This window comes from Bombyx mori, chromosome 15, assembly GCF_030269925.1.
Source record: "Bombyx mori chromosome 15, ASM3026992v2".
Taxonomy (NCBI): Eukaryota; Metazoa; Arthropoda; class Insecta; order Lepidoptera; family Bombycidae; genus Bombyx; species Bombyx mori.
In genome coordinates, this window is record NC_085121.1 from 10,189,093 (window position 1) to 10,210,919 (window position 21,827).

Consider the following 21,827-nt stretch of genomic DNA (forward strand, 5'->3'; position numbering starts at 1 on the left):
CCGCATATAAAATCAGTCCGTGACCGTGCCGCGTTTATTCTCGGTAGACTCTACCCCATGATCTGTAAGCGGAGTAAAATGTCCCTTCGGAACAAGGTGACACTTTTCAAAACTTGCATTAGGCCCGTCATGACTTACGCGAGTGTGGTGTTCGCTCACGCGGCCCGCACACACATAGACACCCTCCAATCTTTACAATCCCGCTTTTGCAGGTTAGATGTCGGAGCTCCGTGGTTCGTGAGGAACGTTGACCTACACGACGACCTGGGCCTCGAATCTATCCAGAAATACATGAAGTCAGCGTCGGAACGGTACTTCGATAAGGCTATGCGTCATGATAATCGCCTTATCGTAGCCGCCGCTGACTACTCCCCGAATCCTGATCATGCCGGAGCCAGTCACCGTCGACGCCCTAGACACGTCCTTACGGATCCATCAGATCCGATAACCTTTGCATTAGACGCCTTCAGCTCTAACACTAGGAGCAGGCTTAGGGACCTCGGTAACCGTACTCGTCGAACTCGACAAAGAGTTCGCCGTGCAACCTAACCCATGAATCAGCTCGCTGAGTTTCTCGCCGGATCTTCTCAGCGGGTCGCGATTCCGATCCGGTAGTAGATTCATTCGCGAAGCAGCTACTCTTGAGCTGTTAGGTCTCCATCGGAGGCGCTCGGGTAGCTGTTAGCAAATCCCACCCCTCCTGGCTGAGCCTTTGCTCGCCCACGTGTCCTGGTGAAACTGGAAAGGCCTCCGGGCCACCAGTAATCTTTCAATCATAAAAAAAAACCCGTCTGTGAAGAGTTCAATATTAGGACGAAGTACGTCCAAGCTTTGAACGTATATCACTGGCGTTCAAATTGTGTCTAAACTTTATGTCTTTAACTTTATAGTTTTTACCTATTTCACACGATGACTGAAGATCCGACTGAGAGTGAGAAGAAAGATTACTGATTAGCCCGCTCACTGCGCATGCGTAGTAAGTGAATGAGAAAGTCGAATATACTAGCATAGCATAATAAATCGTACTGCTATAGTTTAATAATGTTATTTTGTTTGAATGTGATCATATATATCTTTTAAACTTTCTTTGCTTTATTTTTTATAACGATTTTCTTGTGGCTATGCAACTTATTTCTCTGCAATAAATATGTAGTATTGTTTTCTTTATTATTCGAATTTGTATTCAGGTTAAGGAATTATTTAATTTGTGTATACATATTTCTTCTAATTGATTACGATGATTTTTAAATAAATACGTACGAGGACTTTAAATATAGAAGATATATCTAGAATACCTATAGAAGAATACCTGTGTAAATAAATTAGTGTACTTATTATAAGTTTCTATAAAACTGTGTGCCTCCAAAAGATTATAAAAGATATCATGTTTATTAAACGTAGGTATTAATTTTTGTAATTAAGTTGACAGTCCTAAGCTTGTCAAGTATGAGGGATTTTTATTTTACACACACACACACACACATACATACACACTTATTGTTCTAAGCCTTGTAATTTCAATTTTATTTTAAACATTCTTGAATTGTTTTAAATTAAACCGTTTTGAATTGAATCATTATAATATTTAGTTTACAAGAAGTAGATTATTATAAGGTTATTCTCTATCATAATTTTTTGTCAAATTACTATTTTGTTTTTATTGTTGAAATACTGTCATTATTTAGTCTCAGTTATATTATTTTAATATCACAATATGCGATCTATCGAATTATTTAGCCTTTGAGATCGTTGTAATATCGCTTAATTTATAAAGCTCATTCACAGTTATATTTCTTAGTACCCACCAGCAATTATTATTTGTAGTTTCAGGCAAATTATTCGACTGTGTACTTACAATATACCATGTTATATAAGATAATCGCCAGGTGCGAGAATTGATCATAGATTATGTATTTTAAAGGAAACAATAATATACTGAATAAAATTATTTTTCATATTTATTAGATAGTCATCTTTCATTTTTATTAAATTTTGTACAGTAGGCAGGTATTATTTAAGAACGTACAGCTTCAATGTATTTCCAGGTATCGAGCTTTTTCAAGTTATCGTTTCCTAGAGTAGTTGAAATGGTCGAAGTAACAATAGAAATAGCGCCATGGAACCTGTTGACGTATCCAATGATAACTTCCTCAATCAGCTTGTTGATAACAGCGTCGATGCTGCCACCACCGATAACTCCAGAGAGGTTGGACTAAAATGAAAAATAATAATATCATTAATGTATAATTAGTTAATGTTTATGACCTTGCATAATAATAGTGACATATGCGTTTGAGAGCTTTTATCCGATTGAGTTAAAATTGCTTGGTCGTGTTGGCATTGGGAATGTAGTACAATCAAATGATTCATTCGTTTGGTGATAGTCGCCGCGGAACTCAAAATAATATGGATCATTGTTAATAAAATAGATATTGGACTACCTTGTGGACTGATGCCTTAGTTTATTAAAAATCATGCTTCTCACAGCGTTCGAATACCAGTGGTAACTCCGGAAAAAAGATCAGAAAGATAGATGTGTCTGTTCTTAGCTCCTCCCGACAGTTTTCAGTCTACCTGTGATCATGGCGCTCGCAATCATACCGAAATATGGGGAACTCATTACATAACAAAATAGTGATATGAACCGGTTAAATAATATTGTATATAAGATATGAGTTTTATCAGAACTGCTCACTTTTAGGTGTGGAATAGTAAAGGCAGCATTTTCAACTCTATTAATGACTACTGATTTTTTGTTCTCGTGTTGCTCCAAAAACAGTTTGGCACGGAAGCGGAATCCTTCAACTTCGAATCTGGAATTTAAAAAAACAATTAGTTATTTATTGGTTTGCTTGAAAAGGACTTGTTTTTATTTTGTGTACTGTTTTTTGTGGAGTGCAAAAAATATTGAAAAAAATAGAAATCTATGTTCGTATTTATTGGAGGATATAGAAAATTTATAGGATTTATAATTTGTGTGTGTTTGTTTTTTAACGGAAGTTAGTATTGTGTGTACATATATGGCGCATGAAAATTGAAATATATTATTACTGAAACTTACTCAGCTCTGCCGTTTCCGAAAAGAGGAAGAGCACCAAAGAAATCTCCAACCAACTCGTAGTTTTCTAAAGAAAAAAAAAATTATGTAAGAGCTCATTCTGCCCTCGAGTGTAATGACTTGTTTTTTTCTTAAATTAGGTTGGTTAATAAACAAAATTATATATTAGTGTTAAGTGATTATCGGAGTTCATTAGCATAACCAAACGGTCCGCAAGAAATTTCGGCCGTGGGCGCTCCCGGTGACGGAGCGTCTCCAATCTCGGCAGCTGCGGGAGATTGTCTCCGGGCTGTTCCCGCGGATGAAGCACCACCTTCCATGGGCACGCCGCCACGCGGAGACGTGAATTGTGATGCTCCTGCTGAGGTGTTCCCTCCGAGCATCTCGGAGGAGGAGATTCGTGCGGTCGTGTCGAGGATGTACAGGAAGAACGTGCCTCTCGGCCCTGACGGTGTTCTCGGCGTCCCTGCGTATTTTCGTCGGCTGATCAGGTCCTACCTCGAGGACAGGTCAGTCGTGTGCACCAGGACGGCGGGGCGGAGCTTCCCCATCGAGTGCAGTGTTCCACAGGAGTCAGTCCTTTGCCCTCTCTTGTGGAACATCGGCTACGACTGGGTCCTGAGGGGCCCTTCGCGCTCCTCTCCCGGTCTGAGCGTAGTTTACTACGCGGACGACACTCTGGGCGTGGCCCGGAGGAAGGATTTGTGTGAGTCTTCCCGTCTTTCCTGCGCGGGAGCAACCTTCGTCATTGGCAGGTTCCGAAGGCTGGGTCTGGAGGTGGCGCTCGATAAATCTCAGGCCCTGTTGTTTCACGGGGGCACCTCAGGAGGCCCACCTCATGATCGAAGACGTCCGCGTCGAGATCAAGGTGACTGGGTGAGATCGGACGTCGGATGTAGGAGTGCACGGGAGTCGTTTAGTGGGTGGACCCTAAAATTCCTTGGGCCTGCGGTCGGCTTCCAACACCTTGCACATCGTCAAGTCCCACATACCCCGCGCGCCCCCTAGGCGTGGGGACCTCGTAGTAGTTTGGCCCGAAAAAAAAAACTTCGGTCTCGTACTGGACGTTTGCTGGAGTTTCCGTGCTCATTTTGAAAAGTTGGCTTCCCGACTTATGGCAGCCGCCGGCTCTCTCATTCGGTTGTTGCCGAACGGTGGTGCGCCGTCTCTACATTGGGGTGGTGCGGTCGCGGCGGTACGAGGGCGTTCGTCCAACTCTGACTCCTGTGAGGAGTTTCCTATCGATTATGGTCACGGGGCGACCTGAATGGTTCGAAGCTGCGCCGAACGCTACCGTCACTCTAGCGTGCTGGCACCAGAAGGATGGGACGGCACGTAGTCGCCGAATATAGTGTGAACGAGCAACCCGGTTGGCGGCGCATCGCTTTCCGACCCAGCACGCTGATTCTGACCCATCGAGGTATCCCGGAATACCAGCGGCATCGCCCGGGCAACCTGGTAGAGCCGCTGTACCGCGGATACCGGCGTCGTTGGTCGCCGACTATCGCCTCAGACGTCGGGTGTAAGAGTGCAGGGCAGTCATCTAGTGTGATAGGGCCCTAAAACATCCTTGGGCCCGCGGTTTGCTCCCAATACCTTGCAGATCGTCAAGTCCCACATACGCCGCGCGCCCCCTAGGCGCGAGGAACTCATCGGAGGTTCGGCCTCAGGCCCAAAATAAAAGGGCCATAAGATACAAGTAACTGGTAAAAAAAAATGAATGTTGCAAAGATGATTAATATTAAAAATATCACATGTTAAGCCGTTAACTTAAAACACCCTCCTGTAAGTTTTGAGACTATACAGTTTTAATGCGAAAAGACGATAATAATATCACCGAGTTTAAAATCTCAACTATTGCACAATGCTTGGAACAGTTAAAATATGGAACAGTTAATACTCAATATTTTCGAACATTTTAGGAACTTACCAGCAGTAATATCAAGTGTGGGTAGGCCAATATCGATATCCAAAGTAAGTTCATCGACGTTGAGATCGATTTTGTGTACAATCAGGTTTCCAAAACCAAAGGCGATGGCATCTTTCAACTTGAGTTCGACGCTAAAATAAATACGTAAATAGTATTATGTGCTTACATAATAATATTATATTATTATATTATTCATAGAAGTTCACTTTCTTTTTTGTTTTTAAAATACACTTTGTTTATGTTTTGGTGATATTTTTTAAAGCCCGCTTTCAAGTTAGACTATTCTTGAAGAAGTTTAATTTTTGTGAAATAACATTTTGTCAATAATCTTTTACTGTCGCAAATGAGCAGTCGATGTCACGACAATGGTATTAATGCATGTACATATATTAAAAACGGGAGGCCGCCAATCAATCACTACAATTTATTAATATGCATTACGATTGAGACACCGAAAGAATAAGGGCTCTTTAAACTGGAACGCTGACTGTTTCGCGGCAGATTTGTTGAAATGGTGGGACCGAACCCTATCCTATGACCAATTAAATATGTACTTCTTATTTGCCACCGGAACAACGGAGCTCTTCCATATTATCTGCATTCATCGATATTGTGTTTCCAAAGATCTCTTCTGCCACGTACCATCCGGCTCTGGAATGAGCTTCCCCTCCACCGTGTTTCTCGAGCGCTATGACATGTCCTTCTTCAAACAAGGCTTGCGAAGAGTACTCAATCGTAGGCAGCGGCCTGGATCTACCCCTGGCATTGCTGACGTCCATGAGCGATGGGAACCGCTTACCGTCAGGTGCCAGCAAAGGCATTAAATAAAAAATCCAATGCGCAAGTAAATTGTGGACAAATAATAACATTACGAGTATATAATACCCGTTACTTTTCTATAAAAGTATTAAAAAAGTAAAAATATTAACTTACTTAATAATTCCAGCATTAATAGGTAGTTCGAAGTATTCTAGGACCAAAGGCTCAAGAGGAGGAAGATTGAAAATTGGCCAGCCATTCTCCACTACATTGTAAATGAACTTCAAGAGTTCTGCAACCAGCTCTTCTACGGTCTGTGGCAGTTGTGGAGTGTGGAGGGGCTCACGCTGTGGGGGCTCTTCCGGTGCTGAGGGTTCAGGTATAAGTAAAACGTTTGAATAGAAAATATAAAAAAATATATCAGTGTATAGTAGTTATTAGAGATAACTACGGGAATCGTATTACTATCACTTTATCTTTGTATTTGGATTTAATTCGATTTTAATTAAAGCACAGTTGGGGTATATCTTTGGGAAACTCACAAATCTTTCTTTATTCTTTATTTGTACACACTGTTAATAAAATACAGTAATTGGGATAAGATATAAAAAATGGCGAGCTTAACTCAACAATTGAGTTATCTACCAGCTAACCGTTCTCAAAGAAGGAAAGCTTTACATTAGTGGGTAGATGAGTACAATCTAATCAGCAATAAAAATAACAAAAATAAACACTAATACATAATATCAAACTATATACATACACAATTACATACATAAATAACATAAACATATACATACACGTACATATATAATGAAATACATAAAATAAATCTTTCCTACCCGCTGATTTTAAATATTAGTTAATCAGTAGCTTAAAGCTAATTCAATGAAACTATAATCTAAATCTAGACGTGAAAAACAAGATAAAGGTATGCACGTTTCTTGAAAATAATTGGAATTATTGCCATAATATTCTTTTTTATTAAAGCAAAAAAGGTTTAACACTGGTGGTAGGACATCTTGTGAGTCCGCACGGGTAGGTACCACCGCCCCGCCTATTTCTGCCTTGAAGCAGTAATGCGTTTCGGTTTGAAGGGTGGGGCAGCCGTTGTAACTATTCTGAGACCTTAGAACTTATATCTCAAGGTAGGTGGCGCATGTAATCCAGTACTTTTTTTCTTTTCTTTTTATAATCCAGTAATCACTTAATATCAGGTGGGCTGTGAGCTCGTCCACCCATCTAAGCAATAAAAAAAAAAACTCACCGTCATTTAGGACTGTAAGCTCCCATGGTTTCGCAGCCGCAAGGGCGCAAAGGGTCAAAATAATAAATAACTTCATCCTTAAATTGAGCCTAAAAAGTAATGCAAACAATCAGATACAAGTAAACATTCAAATACAATAAGTAAATAAGTAAAGTGTGTTTGGAATGAAAAATTTGCGTGCGAAAAAATTGGCGTATATAATTCATGTACACTAATATGGACACAATGCTGTAGCACTGAAATCATGCAATCTTACGGACTAACAAACTGCCTTTCCACTACTAATCATAAGCAGAGAATTGGAAAACCAAAGACATAACTGTTTCAATCAGATGAAGGACAAACGGTAGTGATAACTCAAAAATTCCAAGTCAGAACCTAAATTTTCTCAGTCATACAGACCCTTAGTACTTGCACCTGTAATAATAGTCTATACTAATATTATAAAGAGGAAATATTTGTTTGTTTGTTTGTATTGAATATACTCCGAAACTACTGTACCGATTTGAAAATTTTTTTCACTGTTTGGAAGCTACACGTTTCCCGAGTGACATAGGCTATAATCTTTTTTGAAAAAATTACGGATCCTTACTAAAACTCCAATAATGTAACCCAAGGTGTAAAAAAATTACCTAAAATATTCTTTACATCGCGTGTCCTGCGAAAACTATTGATGATAGAATAAAATACTTTGTAGAACACATTATTATTTACAAAAAATGTCGCGACAGCATATTATGTCTAACTATTACAGTTATGCTGCAATAAGTGTTCTTTTATTTAAAAAAAAAACAACGTCAAATATCGTTGAAATTTTTGTTCAAGACCCAGCGGAGCCGGAGCGGACTGCTAGTCTATAAACATGAAGCTTATCAGGGGTACACATAACCCGTGCTAAAAATGTGTATTAGGAATATTTTAATTTGTATACTGTAGCTCCGTTTAATATGAGCCTCTTGGCCGTCTATACCATTAAAAAAAACACATTATACCAGCGACAGATAGCAATTATGAACGAAATTAGATTTAACAATGTGTTTGTTTTACGTACCTCGCATTCACTTCACTCTTCATAAACTACACTGTTCTGGGGAACGTCTTTAAATGTATTTAAAATGTAGTAGTAAAGTGAGAAATTTAATTTAAGAGCTGGGTTCTGCCTAAGCATCTATAAAATTATAGTCAAAAGATATCAAGATAAAAACTTATTTAATTATATATACTGGAAGACAATATGAGGAATTTATGTTGCTTTAGCTTGAACCTAAAACATTATTTTGTTTTAGATCAACCAAAAGTGTTAATCAAATCTTATATTATTTAATATTTTTCCTGTTATGATATGCTTCTGTACAAGTATCGTTGTTGTGTGGTGTGGTGTGGTATTTTGATTTCTAACTACATGTTTAGTAGGATGGAACCCTAACGCTCACGGAGGGCAATCAGCAACAGTAATTTATTATCAATCAATAACATCAAAGTATATTTTATGAAAATAGTTGGATAAGATTGATCTATGTATATCAGATGAACGTCACTACATCTTTTTTAATCATTACGATAATATGCGTGCGGTAGTAACAATAAATCTACCGTGGGACGCAAAGATCATAAAATGTGTTTTTTACTAGTGGTAGGGCCTCTTGTGAGTCCGCGCGGGTAGGTACCACCACCCTGCCTATTTCTGCGGTGAAGCAGTAATGCGTTTCGGTTTGAAGGGTAGGGCAGCCGTTGTAACTATACTTGAGACCTTAGAACTTATATCTCAAGGTGGTTGGCGCATTTACGTTGTAGATGTCTATGGGCTCTGGTAATTACTGGTAATCACTTAACACCAGGTGGGCTGTGAGCTCGTCCACCGATCTAAGCAATAAAAAAAAAAGTGATCGGAGGATTTTTGCAGCAGCAGAATTATTGAATCGGTTGCATACATTTCTGCCACTAAAACTACGCTTACACAGTCTTACAGTCACACTTATATGATAACATGTTATAATAGTATGTTCTAAGGTGCTTGAGGAAGGAAGGAACGAATGAGGAAGGAATACATAGATCATTACTTTTTGGTAAGCTATTTGCGTTATGGTTATTCATGCAAATTGCCTTGATTAATAAATGCTTACAATAAATAACGATTAGTTTTAAACATATAATTTGAGAGTAATTCCTTAGCAACCCATGAATTCAACGTACTGGTGCCGGGACCATCGTGTTGACCATCGATACTTGGGGTCGACATTTCGAGCGATGTCCAGTTTCGGAGTCATTTAGAGGGCAAAGCCTAATTGGCTTGGTGCGGCCAAGTTGGCGTCAAAAATGCTGGAGTCCTCAACAGAGCGAAGCGGTACTTCATGTCTGGACAAAGACTCTTGCTTTATAAAGCACAAGTCTGGCCTCGCGTGGACTATTGTTCCCACTTCTGGTCTGGTAAAAAAAGCTTCTGATGTAGGTTTAAGGGTCTCCTATCAATGCATTATCCTCACATCCATTCATCGCATTCCTCTCCTGGCCTAGCCAAATTTAGCAGGAACCTACTAGTGTGGCTTTAGATGCTCGTTTAATTATAGAATTTACGGAATTTCTTGTCAAGCCATGGTTTTTTAGTAAATTATATATAATATATATTTGGGTGGTATACATCTCGTTTCCAATTCCACAGCATATAAACTAACCACGTATCCATTTCTGATTAGATCTACGAAAGATTTGTCTTTTGAAAAAAAATCTACGTATGGAGTAAGATCGTATGCGACATAATTAGATATCAACAACCTCTATGTATATCTATGCGAAAAAATGTTAAAGGTCCCTAATGATAGTAGACTTTCGTGTCATGAGTAGCAGGTATGGGAATTTGAAGCTTAAGAGAGGTTACTGAGACTTCATTCTTGTATGTCAAGGGTGGTCTTTAGAGTGCGGTGCTTATATTCTACGGCGTAGAATCGAGTCTGTTCACGAATCCTAAATCACATCGTATTGAAATTTAATGGATTAGGTGATGATAAGATACCTGAGAATATTATGGAAAATATAATAACATGATAATCAAAATTTATTAAGTACCTAGCATTTTATCACTATCAATACGGACACAATAGTCGATTCAGATTCATAGATTAGATATATATTGCTTAGGTTGGTGGTCGATTGTGAGCTCGCCGGTCAGGTTTTAGTATTTTTTTCCTACCTATTCTAGTAATCTCGAGGGGTTATTCTAGATTCACTGAACTAGTAGGTGCCCTCACGGGGCTCAAACCGGGAGTATTGCTAACACTGGTCCTAGCAAGAGCAGTGGTTCGCAGAATCTACCACCGGATCGGAAACATGACCCACTAAGAAGATCCGGAGAAAAATTCAATGGGCTGTGTCTAAGGGTTAATTTACTCGTCGAACCCTTCGTCGTAAGCGACGGGCTCGGCGAGGACGGTGAGCGGGTTTTAGCAGTGGAGAAGGAAGTTGAAGTCGTATAACTTTTTAACCGGTAAGCCTATTGCGTAGGACTATTTTGTTCCTTTTATTATCCTGTTAGACTGGACAATAAGCCAGGAAGAAGTAATGCGTTTCAGTTTGAAGGGTTGGGCAGCCGTTGTAACTATACTGAGACCTTAGAACTCATACCCTTAAGGTGGGTGGCGGTATTTACATTGTAGATGTCTATGGGCTCTGGTAACCACTTAACACCAGGTGGGCTGTGAGCTCGTCCACCCAACTATAAATAAACAAAAACATATATGTGAATATTGTTTAGGGTAAGCTGGCAGACTATTTCTATTTCGGCACAGAGAACGGTCTTCTTAAGCTGCGATTCCGCAGATGACGATATAGGGCAAACAGCAAACATAGATATCGTCAGTGAATGCTGGCTCGCTTTGGTTGGCGTTTTATAGATTTTCTCAATGGAAAAATCACGTACATGGTACAAAATAATTCTCATGGCATAAAATAGCATATTTTATGCCATGAGAATTATTTTGTACCATTTGTTGTAAAATATTTAAACGAAACTCAGAGTACTTAGAGCTTGCATGTCCTGATGAGGGCTTGTTTCAAGAAAACTGTACTAGGTAATTAACGATTTCCCAAATGCTTTAAATTTGAGAATATGTATAACATTTTTGTTATTTGTTGAATAGATATTATTTACAGTTAAAATCCTATCTAGTTGATAATAGTTTTAAGGAAATAGTATAATTGAAATAAAGCCTTAAAACTACTTTGAATTAAAAACAACTGTAGTGAAGTCATTTTTAAAACGAGAACACTAATAAGTAAAAGCGGGGATGCCAATTTGAAGGTGGAAATCTTCCTCAAGCGTCGGTAAGAAGGATACTTATAAAAAGAGACTTGACTAACTTTTGTCTGTTTAGTATTTTCTGCGGTTGTCTGCGGTATCACGTTGCCACCCATCTTGGGTAATAAGGTCGAGTTTCAATTGTGTTGTATAAAGACTAGCCCATCCTTCAAACCATACATGACTTCTTCGTGACAGAAATAGACAGAACACCTAAACGTGCAGCCTATACACCCTCTCTACCACTAGTAAATGGCAGTTGAAGATCGCATTACACTTGGATATTACTCAGAGAGCGCCACCGCGTCCTTGCTCATTCTCCGGTAAACTGGTTTCACTGGTGGTAGGACCTCTTGTGAGTCCGCACGGGTAGGTACCACCGCCCTGCCTATTTTCTGCCGTGAAGCAGTCATGCGTTTCGGTTTGAAGGGCGGGGTAGCCGTTGTAACTATACTGAGACCTTAGAACTTATATCTCAAGGTGGGTGGCGCATTTACGTTGTAGATGTCTATGGGCTCCAGTAACCACTTAACACCAGGTGGGCTGTGAGCTCGTCCACGCATCTAAGCAATAAAAAAAAAAATTGCTTAATCGTCTTTAACGCTTTGTAAATTTTCTTAAAGTGACCGATCAATTTAATCGATATCGCGTAATATTGCTCCTCGTTACGCACTATTGCATTTAATTGTCCAGTATTGCAATTCTAAAATTGACGTCGAGTTTGTTTTTTCTTCAGAATCTGTTACTACCCGTAGAAGCGCCTCAGACAAATTAAAAGCAATTGTTGTAAAAGCCTATTATTTAATTTTGTTTTGTTAACTTCGTCAAAATGGTACGTTTGTAGGAGTATGATATCTCGTCCCACTTAGCTGACTAGATAGTTTTAGTAATAATCGGGGCGGGGTATTTTTATTCCCCTCTTCATCATTTTTTTTAGTATGGGACATTTGATATGATGCAGTCTACCACAACAAACACCAGTTTGGTATCACCATCCTCTCTATTTCTGCTGCGTAGAAGTCATTCGTTCGTGTTGTGGTTGCGACAGTCGTAGTATTATGAAGACTAATGATGGAATGATTATAGCTGAATGGTCCTTGAGTTCATTCACCGTAACAGATATTCGTAAGTTATTCTGTCCCGGACTATTATTCTTATTCAAGTGTCATCTTCTAACGAACCGCTCTAGAGTCTGGAGTGGAAGATTGGGAGGAGGAGGGGGAGGAGGACGTGGCCTCACTATCCTCTCCTTCCGATTTAGAGGAGGGACCTAGTCGCGGTCGTTTGTCTTGGTCCTCCGATGAGCCTCGGTCGGACTCAGACCTGGCCTTCTTTCTCGGCCGAGGCGTCCCAGGGTAATCGGTCGACAAGGGAAGGAAACCTTCCCCCGGTCCGATCCCCTGGGAGACCCGGGCCGAGACCGAAGGTCCGGCCGAATCGTCCTTGCCGGGGTCCATCGGGACCGGTCGGGCTCGTGGGATTGGGCGACGGGCGTATAGTTCGTCCATTGCTTGACGTCTGACAAGGTTCTTTACCGGTTGACAAGTAACTATTGCTGACCCTATCAGTTACTGCCAAGTTTTCAAAATAGAGAGAAGGAAAGATTTTAAATAAGGTACTGTATTACTATTAGTATCTAATATCTATAGTTATCAATAAGAGCTAGGTTCAACTTAAATTCAATTAAATAGAAAAAAAAAAATCAAAATTAACAATTAACAACTGGACAATAAGGAAAAGAATTATGAGAACAGAATTAGAATTAATATAAATAATAACTAAAAATTTAGTGTTTATATATGCTAACGAGTACGGATAATATTACAACACGACAAGCACAAAACTACAATACGGAGGCGGTTGCGGCCATCAGCGCCTACCACTGGTATTAATTATGAATTACTAACTAAATCATTAAAAAGAAAGTCAAAATTAGATGAAAAGAATTTATGTTGGTATCTAATGAATTAATACTACAATGACAACCACATAAAATAAAATAAAAATAAAAAGATGACTTCAATTTACTATTTATATCCTTTGGTAGTAGTAGTAAGGGTGCAACCAAGACGGCAAGGTCGCAGGGCCGGATCGCCCCGGATTTGAAAATCCAGAAACACAAGTTCTGGATCAGGAAGCCCAGAGTTCAATGGCCGAGCGATCCACAACCGTCAGGCATGAACTTCCCTTCCCACTCAGTACTACACCAAACACTACTAGTTTCTTAAAATAATATAATGAAAATGGAAAAATAATAAGTAATAAAAGTAAAAGTTTCAATCAAGTCTCCTTTGAGGCCGCATGTGTACTGGCTAGGCGCCGCCTTGGGTTCTGGAAGTGAACGCACTCGCCGCTGACTATCAGTGGCGCGCTGACCTTCGTGCCCGGGGCGTGGCGCGTCCCAGCCCCAGTGTGGTCAGAGAGCGAAGGGGACAATCTCGGTGGTCCGTGCTGGAGTCATGGTCCAAACGGCTGGCTGATCCTTCGGCTGGTCGTAGGACCATCGAAGCGATTCACCCGGTCCTTGTGGATTCGGTGAATCGTGACAGAGGAGGCCTCTCTTTCCGGCTTACGCAGGTGCTGGGCATGGTTGTTCCGGTGAGTTCCTCCACCGGATCACAGCCGAGCCGACGGCAGAGTGCCACCATTGTGGTTGCGACTTGGACACGGCAGAGCATACGCTCGTCGACTGTCCCGCATGGGAGGGGTGGCGCCGTGTCCTCGTCGCAAAAATAGGAAACGACTTGTCGTTGCCGAGTGCTGTGGCATCGATGCTCGGCGACGACGAGTTGTGGAAGGCGATGCTCGACTTCTGCGAGTGCACCATCTCGCAGAAGGAGACGGCGGGGCGCGTGACAGACGCACAATTCCGCCGCCGTCGAGCGGGGGCCAGGGAGGCGGATCTCGTCCAAGCCCTGGCCTTCTAAGTGTTTCGGGTCCCCCTCACATGTCGGTCTGGGGACCGGCGAGGAGGGCCCAAGAAGACGACGTGCAAGCTGCTCTGCACGCGTTTTACGCAAGAGCATCCGGGTGATGGAAGGCCGGCTATCCTCGATCTACGCTGGTTCTGGCCCAGCGGGGTATTCCGTAGGATAGCTCACTCTAACTGGCGCCATCTAGGCGGGCTTCGGATAGCCTGCCGACTGAGAGGGCTGGTGGTCGTGGTGCCGACGACCACCGGTCCGGCGAACCGAGGGGGCGGGTGATGGAAGAGATGTGCTCCGCACTAAACGCTTCACTTTTTTGCTTTTCATGAGTTCTGTCTCATGCGAGGTTTGGACGTTGGTTGGTGAGTGACACGAGGTTTAAGTCAGTTCGACTCTGACATGCCCCGCCCTCCATCCCCAGTGAAGGGCGGAAGTCCGGCGATTTCCTCCTGACCAAAGAAAAAAAAAGGGAACTTCGTTCCTATCCGGTGTCCCACGACACCGGACATCTTTTTAAAACATTCTTGAATTGTTTCAAATATCTTAATTTTGAAATGAATTCATTTTGAATTGAATCATTAAAATATTCAGGTTACAAGAGGTTATTCGGTTATTAGGTTATTAGGGTAGGATGTTATTAGGGTATTTTTATTCTCTATTATATTTTTTTGTCAAATTCCTATTTTATTATTATGGTTTTTAATACCATCATTATTTAGCTTTTGAGATCGTTGTACAATCGCTTAATTTCTAAAGCTCATTCACAGTTGTATTTCCTATTACCTACCAGCAATTATTATCTGCATTTTCAGGCAAATTATTCGACTGTGTACTTACAATATACCATGTTATATAAGATAATCTCCAGGTGCGAGAATTTATCATATTATTATATTATAGGAAACAACAATATACCAAATAACATAATTTTTCATATTTATTAACTAGTCATTTTTCATTATTATTAAATTTTGTACATTAGTCCGGTATTACTTAAGAACGTACAGCTTCAATATATTTCCAGGTATCGAGCTCTTTCAAGTATTCGTTTCCTAGAGTAGTTGAAATATTTGAAGTAACAATAGAAATAGCGCCATGGAACCTGTTGACGTAATCAATGATAACTTCCTCAATCAGCTTGTTGATAATAGCGTCGATGCTGCCACCACCGATAACTCCAGAAATGTTGGACTGAAACGAAAAATAATAATATCATTAATGTATAATTAATTAATATTTATGACCTCGCATAATAATAGTGATAACTATATGCGTTTGAGAGTTTTCATCCGATTGAGTTGAAATTGCATAGTCGTGTTAGCATTGGGAATGTAGTACAATCAAATGATTTCATACGTTTGGCGATAGTCGCCGCGGAACGTTCTAGTACTCAAAATAATATGGATCATCTATACTAATATTATAAAGAGGAAAGATTTGTTTGTTTTGAATAGGCTCCGAAACTACTGAACCGATTTGAGAAATTCTTTCACTGTTTGGAACCTACACTATTCCTGAGTGACATAGGCTATAATCTTTTTTGAAAAAAATAGGGATCTTTACTAAAACTCCAATAATGTAACCCAAGGTGTAAAAAAATACCTAAAATATTCTTTACATCGCGTGCCCTCTGAAAACTATTCATGATGAATAAAATAATGTACTACGACTTTGTAGAACACATTATTATTTACAAAAAGTACCGCGATAGCATATGTCTAACTATTATAGTTATGCCGCAATAAGTGTTCTTTTATTTTAAAAAATAAAACAACGTCAAATATCGTTGAAGTTATTGTTAAAGACCCCAGCGGAGCCGAAGCGGGCCGCTAGTTGTTAATAAAATAGATATTCTAATTTGTGAACTATCATTTATAGATAGATAGAACGATGCCTTAGTTTATTAAAAATCATGCTTCTCATAGCTATCGGAAAAACTGTCGATACCGTAAGTGAATAAACATAATAATATTGTCGGGGCGAGTCATCGAATACCAGATCATAAAGACAGATTTTTCTGTTCTTAGCTCCTCCCGACAGTTTTCAGTCTACCTGTGATCATGGCGCTTGCGATCATACCGAAATATGGAGAACTCATTACATAACAAAATAGTTATATGAACCGGTTAAATGTATGTATGAGTATTATCAGAACTGCTCACTTTTAGGTGTGGAATAGTAAAGTCTGCATTTTCAACCCTATTAATGACTACTGATTTTTTGTTCTCGTGTTGCTCCAAAAACAGTTTGGCACGGAAGCGGAATCCTTCAACTTCAAATCTGGAATTAAAAAAACCCATTAGTAATTTAATAGTTTGCTTGAAAAGGACTTGGTTTTATTTTGGGTGCTGTTTTTTGTGGAGTGCAAAAACCAAGTAAAAATATTAATAAAAATAGAAATCTATGTTCGTATTTATTGGAGGTTAAAGGATATTTATAAGATTTATAATTTGTGTGTTTGTTTTTTAATGGAAGTTGTATGTATTGAAACTTTAAATATATTATTACTGAAACTTACTCGGCTCTGCCGTTTCCGAAAAGAGGAAGAGCACCAAAGAAATCTCCAACCAAATCGTAGTTTTCTGAAGAAAAAAAATGTATGTAAGAGCTCATTTTGCCCTCGAGTGTAATGGCTTGTTTTTTTCTTAAATTAGGTTGGTTAATAAACAAAATTATATATTAGTTAGTGTTAAGTGATTATCGGAGTTTATTAGCATAACCAAACGGTCCGCAAGAAATTTCGGTCGTGGGCGCTCCCGGTGACGGAGCATCTCCAATCTCCTTGGACGCAGCACTACCCTCCATGGGCACGCTGCCACGCGGAGACGTGAATTGTGATGCTCCTGCTGAGGTGTTTCCTCTGAGCATCTCGGAGGAAGAGATTCGTGCGGTCGTGTCGAGGATGTGCAGGTAGGACGCGCCTCTCGGCCTTGATGGTGTTCTCTGCGTCATTGAGTATTTTCGTAGGCTGATCAGGTCCTATCTCGGGGACAGGTCAGTCGTGTGCACCAGGACGGCAGGGCGGAGCTTCCCCATCGAGCGCGGTGTTCAAGAGGGGTCAGTCCTCTTGTGGAACATCGACTACGACGGCTTGGTCCTGAGGTGCCCTTCGCGCTCCTCTCCCGGTCTGAGCGTAGTTTGTTACGCGGACGACACCCTGGTCGTGGCCCGGGGGAAAGATTTGCGCGGGTGTTCTCGGCTTTCCTGCGCGGGAGTAGCCTTCGTCATCGGCAGGTTTCGAGGGCTGGGTCTGGAGGTGGCGCTCGATAAATCCCAGGCCCTGTTGTTTCACGGAGCCCGGGGAGCGCCGCCTCGAGGCCCACCTCGTGATCGAAGACGTCCGCGTCGAGATCGAGGTGACTGGGTTGCGGTACTTCGGTCTTCCCGGTGATGGTTACGGGGCGACCTAAGGGGGTTGAGGCTGCGCCGCACGCTACCGTCACTCTAGCGTGCTGGCACCAGGAGGACGGGACCGCGGGAACCCCTCTACTCTGACCGGGTTTTGACCCCGGACGGAGATCGGACGTCGGGTGTAAGAGTGCAGGGGAGTCGCTTAGTGTGTGGGCCCTAAAATTCCTTGGGCCCGCGGTCTGCTCCAACACCTTGCAGATCGTCAAGTCCCACATACCCCGCGCGCCCCCTAGGCGCGGGGAACTCGTCGGAGGTTCGACCTCAGGCCCAAAATAAAAGGGCCATTAGCATCACAACGTAAACGCCGCCGGCCTCGTTGACATATCACCGAGTTTAAAATCTCAACTATTGCATAATGCTTGGAACAGTTAAAATATGGAACGTTTATTTCTCTATATTTTCGTACATTTTAGGAACTTACCAGCAGTAATATCAAGTGTGGGTAGGCCAATATCTATATCCAAAGTAAGGTCATCGACATTGAGATCGATTTTGTGTACAATCAGGTTTCCAAAACCAAATGCGACAGCATCTTTCAGCTTGAGTTCGACGCTAAAATAAATACGTACATATGTACTTGCAAAGTGAAGGCCGCCAATCAATCACTACAATTTATTAATATTTTGACTGGTGGTAGGACCTCTTGTGAGTCCGCACGGGTAGGTATCACAGCCCTGCCTATTTCTGCCGTGAAGCAGTCATGCGTTTCGGTTTGAAGGGTGGGGTAGCCGTTGTGACTATACTGAGACCTTAGTACTTAGTCTCAAGGTGTGTGGCGCATTTACGTTGTAGACGTCTATGGGCTCCAGTAACCACTTAACATCAGGTGGGCTGTGAGCTCGTCCACACACCTAAGCAATAAAAAAAATTACATCCAATAAGATTGAGACACCGAAAGACACTCTCTCTCTCTCTCTCTCTTTAAACTGAAAGGCTGACTGTTTCGAGGCAGATATGTTGAAACAGTGGGACCGAACCCTATCCTACGACCAATTAAATATGTACTTCTTATGAAGCTTCTTATTCGCACAAGAGCAGCGGAGTTCATCCATATTATCTGGAATCGCTGCATTCATCGACATTGCCTTTCCAAAGATCTTTTCTGCCACATACTTACTATCCGGCTTTGGAATGAGCTCCCCTCCATGGTGTTTTTCGAGCGCTATGACTTGTCCTTCTTCAAACGAGGCTTGTGGAGAGTACTCAACGGTAGGCAGCGACTTGGCTCTGCCACTGGCGTTGCTGAAGTCCATGGGCGACGGTAACTGCTTACCATTAGGCACCAGCAAAGGCATTAAATAAAAAATCCCATGCGCAAATAAACTGTGGATTAAATAATAACATTACGAGTACATAATAACCGTTACTTTTTTATAAAAGTATTAACAAACTAAAGATATTAATTTACTTAATAATTCCAGCATTAACAGGTAGTTCGAAGTATTCTAGGACCAAAGGCTCAAGAGGAGGAAGATTGAAAATTGGCCAGCCATTCTCCACTACATTGTAAATGAACTTCAAGAGTTCTGCAACCAGCTCTTCTACGGTCTGTGGCAGTTGTGGAGTTGGGGGCTCAGGCTGTGGGGGCTCTTCGGGTGCTGGGGGTTCAGGTTTTGGAGGTTCTTCAGGTTTTGGTGGTTCAGGCTGTGCAGGTTCCTCTGGTGCTGGTGGTTCTGGCTGTGCAGGTTCCTCTGGTGCTGGAGGTTCAGGCTGTGGATGTTCTTCTGGTGCTGGAGGTTCAGGCTGTGCAGGTTCTTCTGGTGCTGGGGGTTCAGGCAGTGCAGGTTCCTCTGGTGCTGGAGGTTCAGGCTGTGGAGGTTCCTCTGGTGCTGGGGGTTCAGGCTGTGCAGGCTCTTCTGGTGCTGGGGGTTCAGGCAGTTCAGGTTCCTCTGGTGCTGGAGGTTCAGGCTGTGTAGGTTCTTCTGGTGCTGGGGGTTCAGGCTTTGGAGGTTCCTCTGGTGCTGGAGGCTCAGGCTGTGGAGGTTCCTCTGGTGCTGGGGGTTCAGGCTGTGGAGGTTCCTCTGGTGCCGGGGGTTCAGGCTGTGCAGGTTCCTCTGGTGCTGGGGGTTCAGGTTTTGCAGGTTCCTCTGGTGCTGGGGGTTCAGGCTGTGGAGGTTCCTCTGGTGCCGGGGGTTCAGGCTGTGCAGGTTCCTCTGGTGCTGGGGGTTCAGGCTGTGGAGGTTCCTCTGGTGCCGGGGGTTCAGGCTGTGCAGGTTCCTCTGGTGCTGGAGGTTCAGGCTGTGGAGGTTCCTCTGGTGCCGGGGGTTCAGGCTGTGCAGGTTCCTCTGGTGCTGGAGGTTCAGGCTGTGGAGGTTCCTCTGGTGCTGGAGGTTCAGGCTGTGGAGGTTCCTCTGGTGCCGGGGGTTCAGGCTGTGCAGGTTCCTCTGGTGCTGGAGGTTCAGGCTGTGTAGGCTCCTCTGGTGCTGGGGGTTCAGGCAGTGCAGGTTTCTCTGATGCTGGGGGTTCAGGCAGTGCAGGTTCCTCTGGTGCTGGGGGTTCAGGCTGAGGAGGTTCCTCTGGTGCAGCGGGTTCGAGTTTTTGGGCTTTGATTGGAGATGAGGGTTCAGGTTTAAAAAAAATATTCATTATATATTAGCTATTAGAGATAACTACGGGAATCGTATTACTATACAGTTACTCTCACTTTAACTTTATGTTTGGATTTAATTAGATTTTAATTAAATTTAAGCACAGTTAGGGTATATCTTTTGGAAACTCACAAATCTTACCCGCTGATTTTAAATACTAGTTAATGAGTAGCTTAAAGCTAATTCAACGAATCTAAAACCTAAATCTAGACGTGAAAAATAAGTTAAAAGTATGCATATCTCTTCAAAATAATTAGAATTATTGCTATAATATTCTTTTTTAATAAAATAAAAAAGATTTAACACTCACCGTCATTTAGGACTGAAAGCTCCCATGGTTTCGCAGCCGCGAGGGCGCACAGCGTCAAAATAATCAATAACTTCATCCCTAAATGGGACCTAAAAATTAATTAAACAATCAAATACAATAAGTAAGTAAAGTGTGTTTGAAATGAAAAATATCATCATCATCATCATCATTTCAGCCTATCGCCGTCCACTGCTGAACATAGGCCTCTCCAATAGATTTCCAGTGCGACCGGTCCATTGCCACCTGCATCCAACGAGACCCAGCGCTTTTTACTAGGTCGTCGGTCCAGGTGGCCGTCCCACACTGCGCTTGCCAGTACGTGGTCGCCACTCCAGGATCTTTCTGCCCCATCGACCGTCCTCTCTTCGTGCTATGTGGCCGGCCCATTGCCACTTCAGTTCACTAATTCTACGGGCTATGTCAGCAACCTTCGTTCTTCTACGGATCTCCTCATTTCGGATTCGATCACGTAGAGAAATGCCGAGCATAGCCCTCTCCATAGCTCGCTGCGCGACTTTGAGCCTTCTAAAAAGATCCCTAGTGAAGCACATGAAAAATATGCGTGGAAAGAAACAGGCGTATATAATTAATGTGTACTAATATGGACACAATGGTGTAGCGCTGACATCTATTCGTACTGACTAACAAACTTCCTTTCCACTATTAACGGTAGGCAAAGTATTAGAAAACCGAAGATGTAGCTGCTTCGGACATATTAATTACAAGCCGTAGTAACAGCTCAAGAATTTTGGGTTAGAACCGGAGTTTTCTCAGCTATACAGATCCTTAGTACTTGAACCTGTATTCTTAGTCGAAAGTGTGAAGTTTTTCCACGGGTGCTCACGACCTATGCTTATTATAGCAATATTATAATTTTTATACTATGGGTGCGTTTAATGAGTCTCTTGCCACTGTATACCTATCATTTAAAAAAAGCATATTATATGTAATAGTGACACATGGCAATTAAAAAAAAGTGAATCTAATAATATGAACTAGGTACGTACCTTGCATTTACTTCACTTGTCGTTAACTACACTTTTCTGGAGATCGTCTCGGTATATACATTTAAAATGTAGTAGTAAAGGGTGAAATTTAATTTAAGATATGGGTTCTGCCTAAATATCGATAAAATTATAGTCAAAAGAGATTAAGCCTAAAAATATTAAGGTAAAAACATATTTAATTATAATATACATACTGGAAGAGAATATGGAGAATTTTTGTTGCTTTAGGTTGAACCTAAAACATTATTTTGTTTTAGATCAACCAAAAGTGTTTATCAA

At 41.7% G+C, this 21,827-nt stretch overlaps 1 protein-coding gene across 2 annotated transcripts; it reads right to left on the reverse strand.

The window, feature by feature from the left end:
• Positions 1-1,933: 1,933 nt before the first annotated feature.
• On the reverse strand, positions 1,934-21,607 carry LOC101747164 (uncharacterized). Of its 2 annotated transcripts, none has more exons than XM_062672637.1 (7): positions 21,549-21,607; positions 20,542-20,630; positions 19,052-20,186; positions 18,065-18,195; positions 16,751-16,814; positions 2,696-2,813; positions 1,934-2,212 (listed from the first exon to the last, which is right to left on the reverse strand). In XM_062672637.1, exons 2-7 carry the CDS (start codon positions 20,615-20,617, stop codon positions 2,015-2,017), a joined length of 1,722 nt encoding a protein of 573 aa, XP_062528621.1. In that variant the 5' UTR covers positions 20,618-20,630; positions 21,549-21,607; the 3' UTR covers positions 1,934-2,014. The 2 variants fall into 2 exon arrangements, with proteins under 2 accessions (XP_062528621.1, XP_062528620.1); XM_062672636.1 differs by lacking the exons at positions 1,934-2,212; positions 2,696-2,813 and adding exons at positions 15,145-15,423; positions 16,395-16,512.
• Positions 21,608-21,827: the final 220 nt, after the last annotated feature.

Coding starts and splice junctions, on each gene's coding strand:
- LOC101747164 (XM_062672637.1), bottom strand. CDS start 20,617: ATGAAGTTATTGATTATTTTGACGCTGTGCGCCCTCGCGGCTGCGAAA. Junction 20,187..20,541: donor GCTTTCAGTCCTAAATGACG/GTGAGTGTTAAA, acceptor CTCCAATCAAAG/CCCAAAAACTCGAACCCGCT. Junction 18,196..19,051: donor GTTAATGCTGGAATTATTAA/GTAAATTAATAT, acceptor TATTTATTTTAG/CGTCGAACTCAAGCTGAAAG.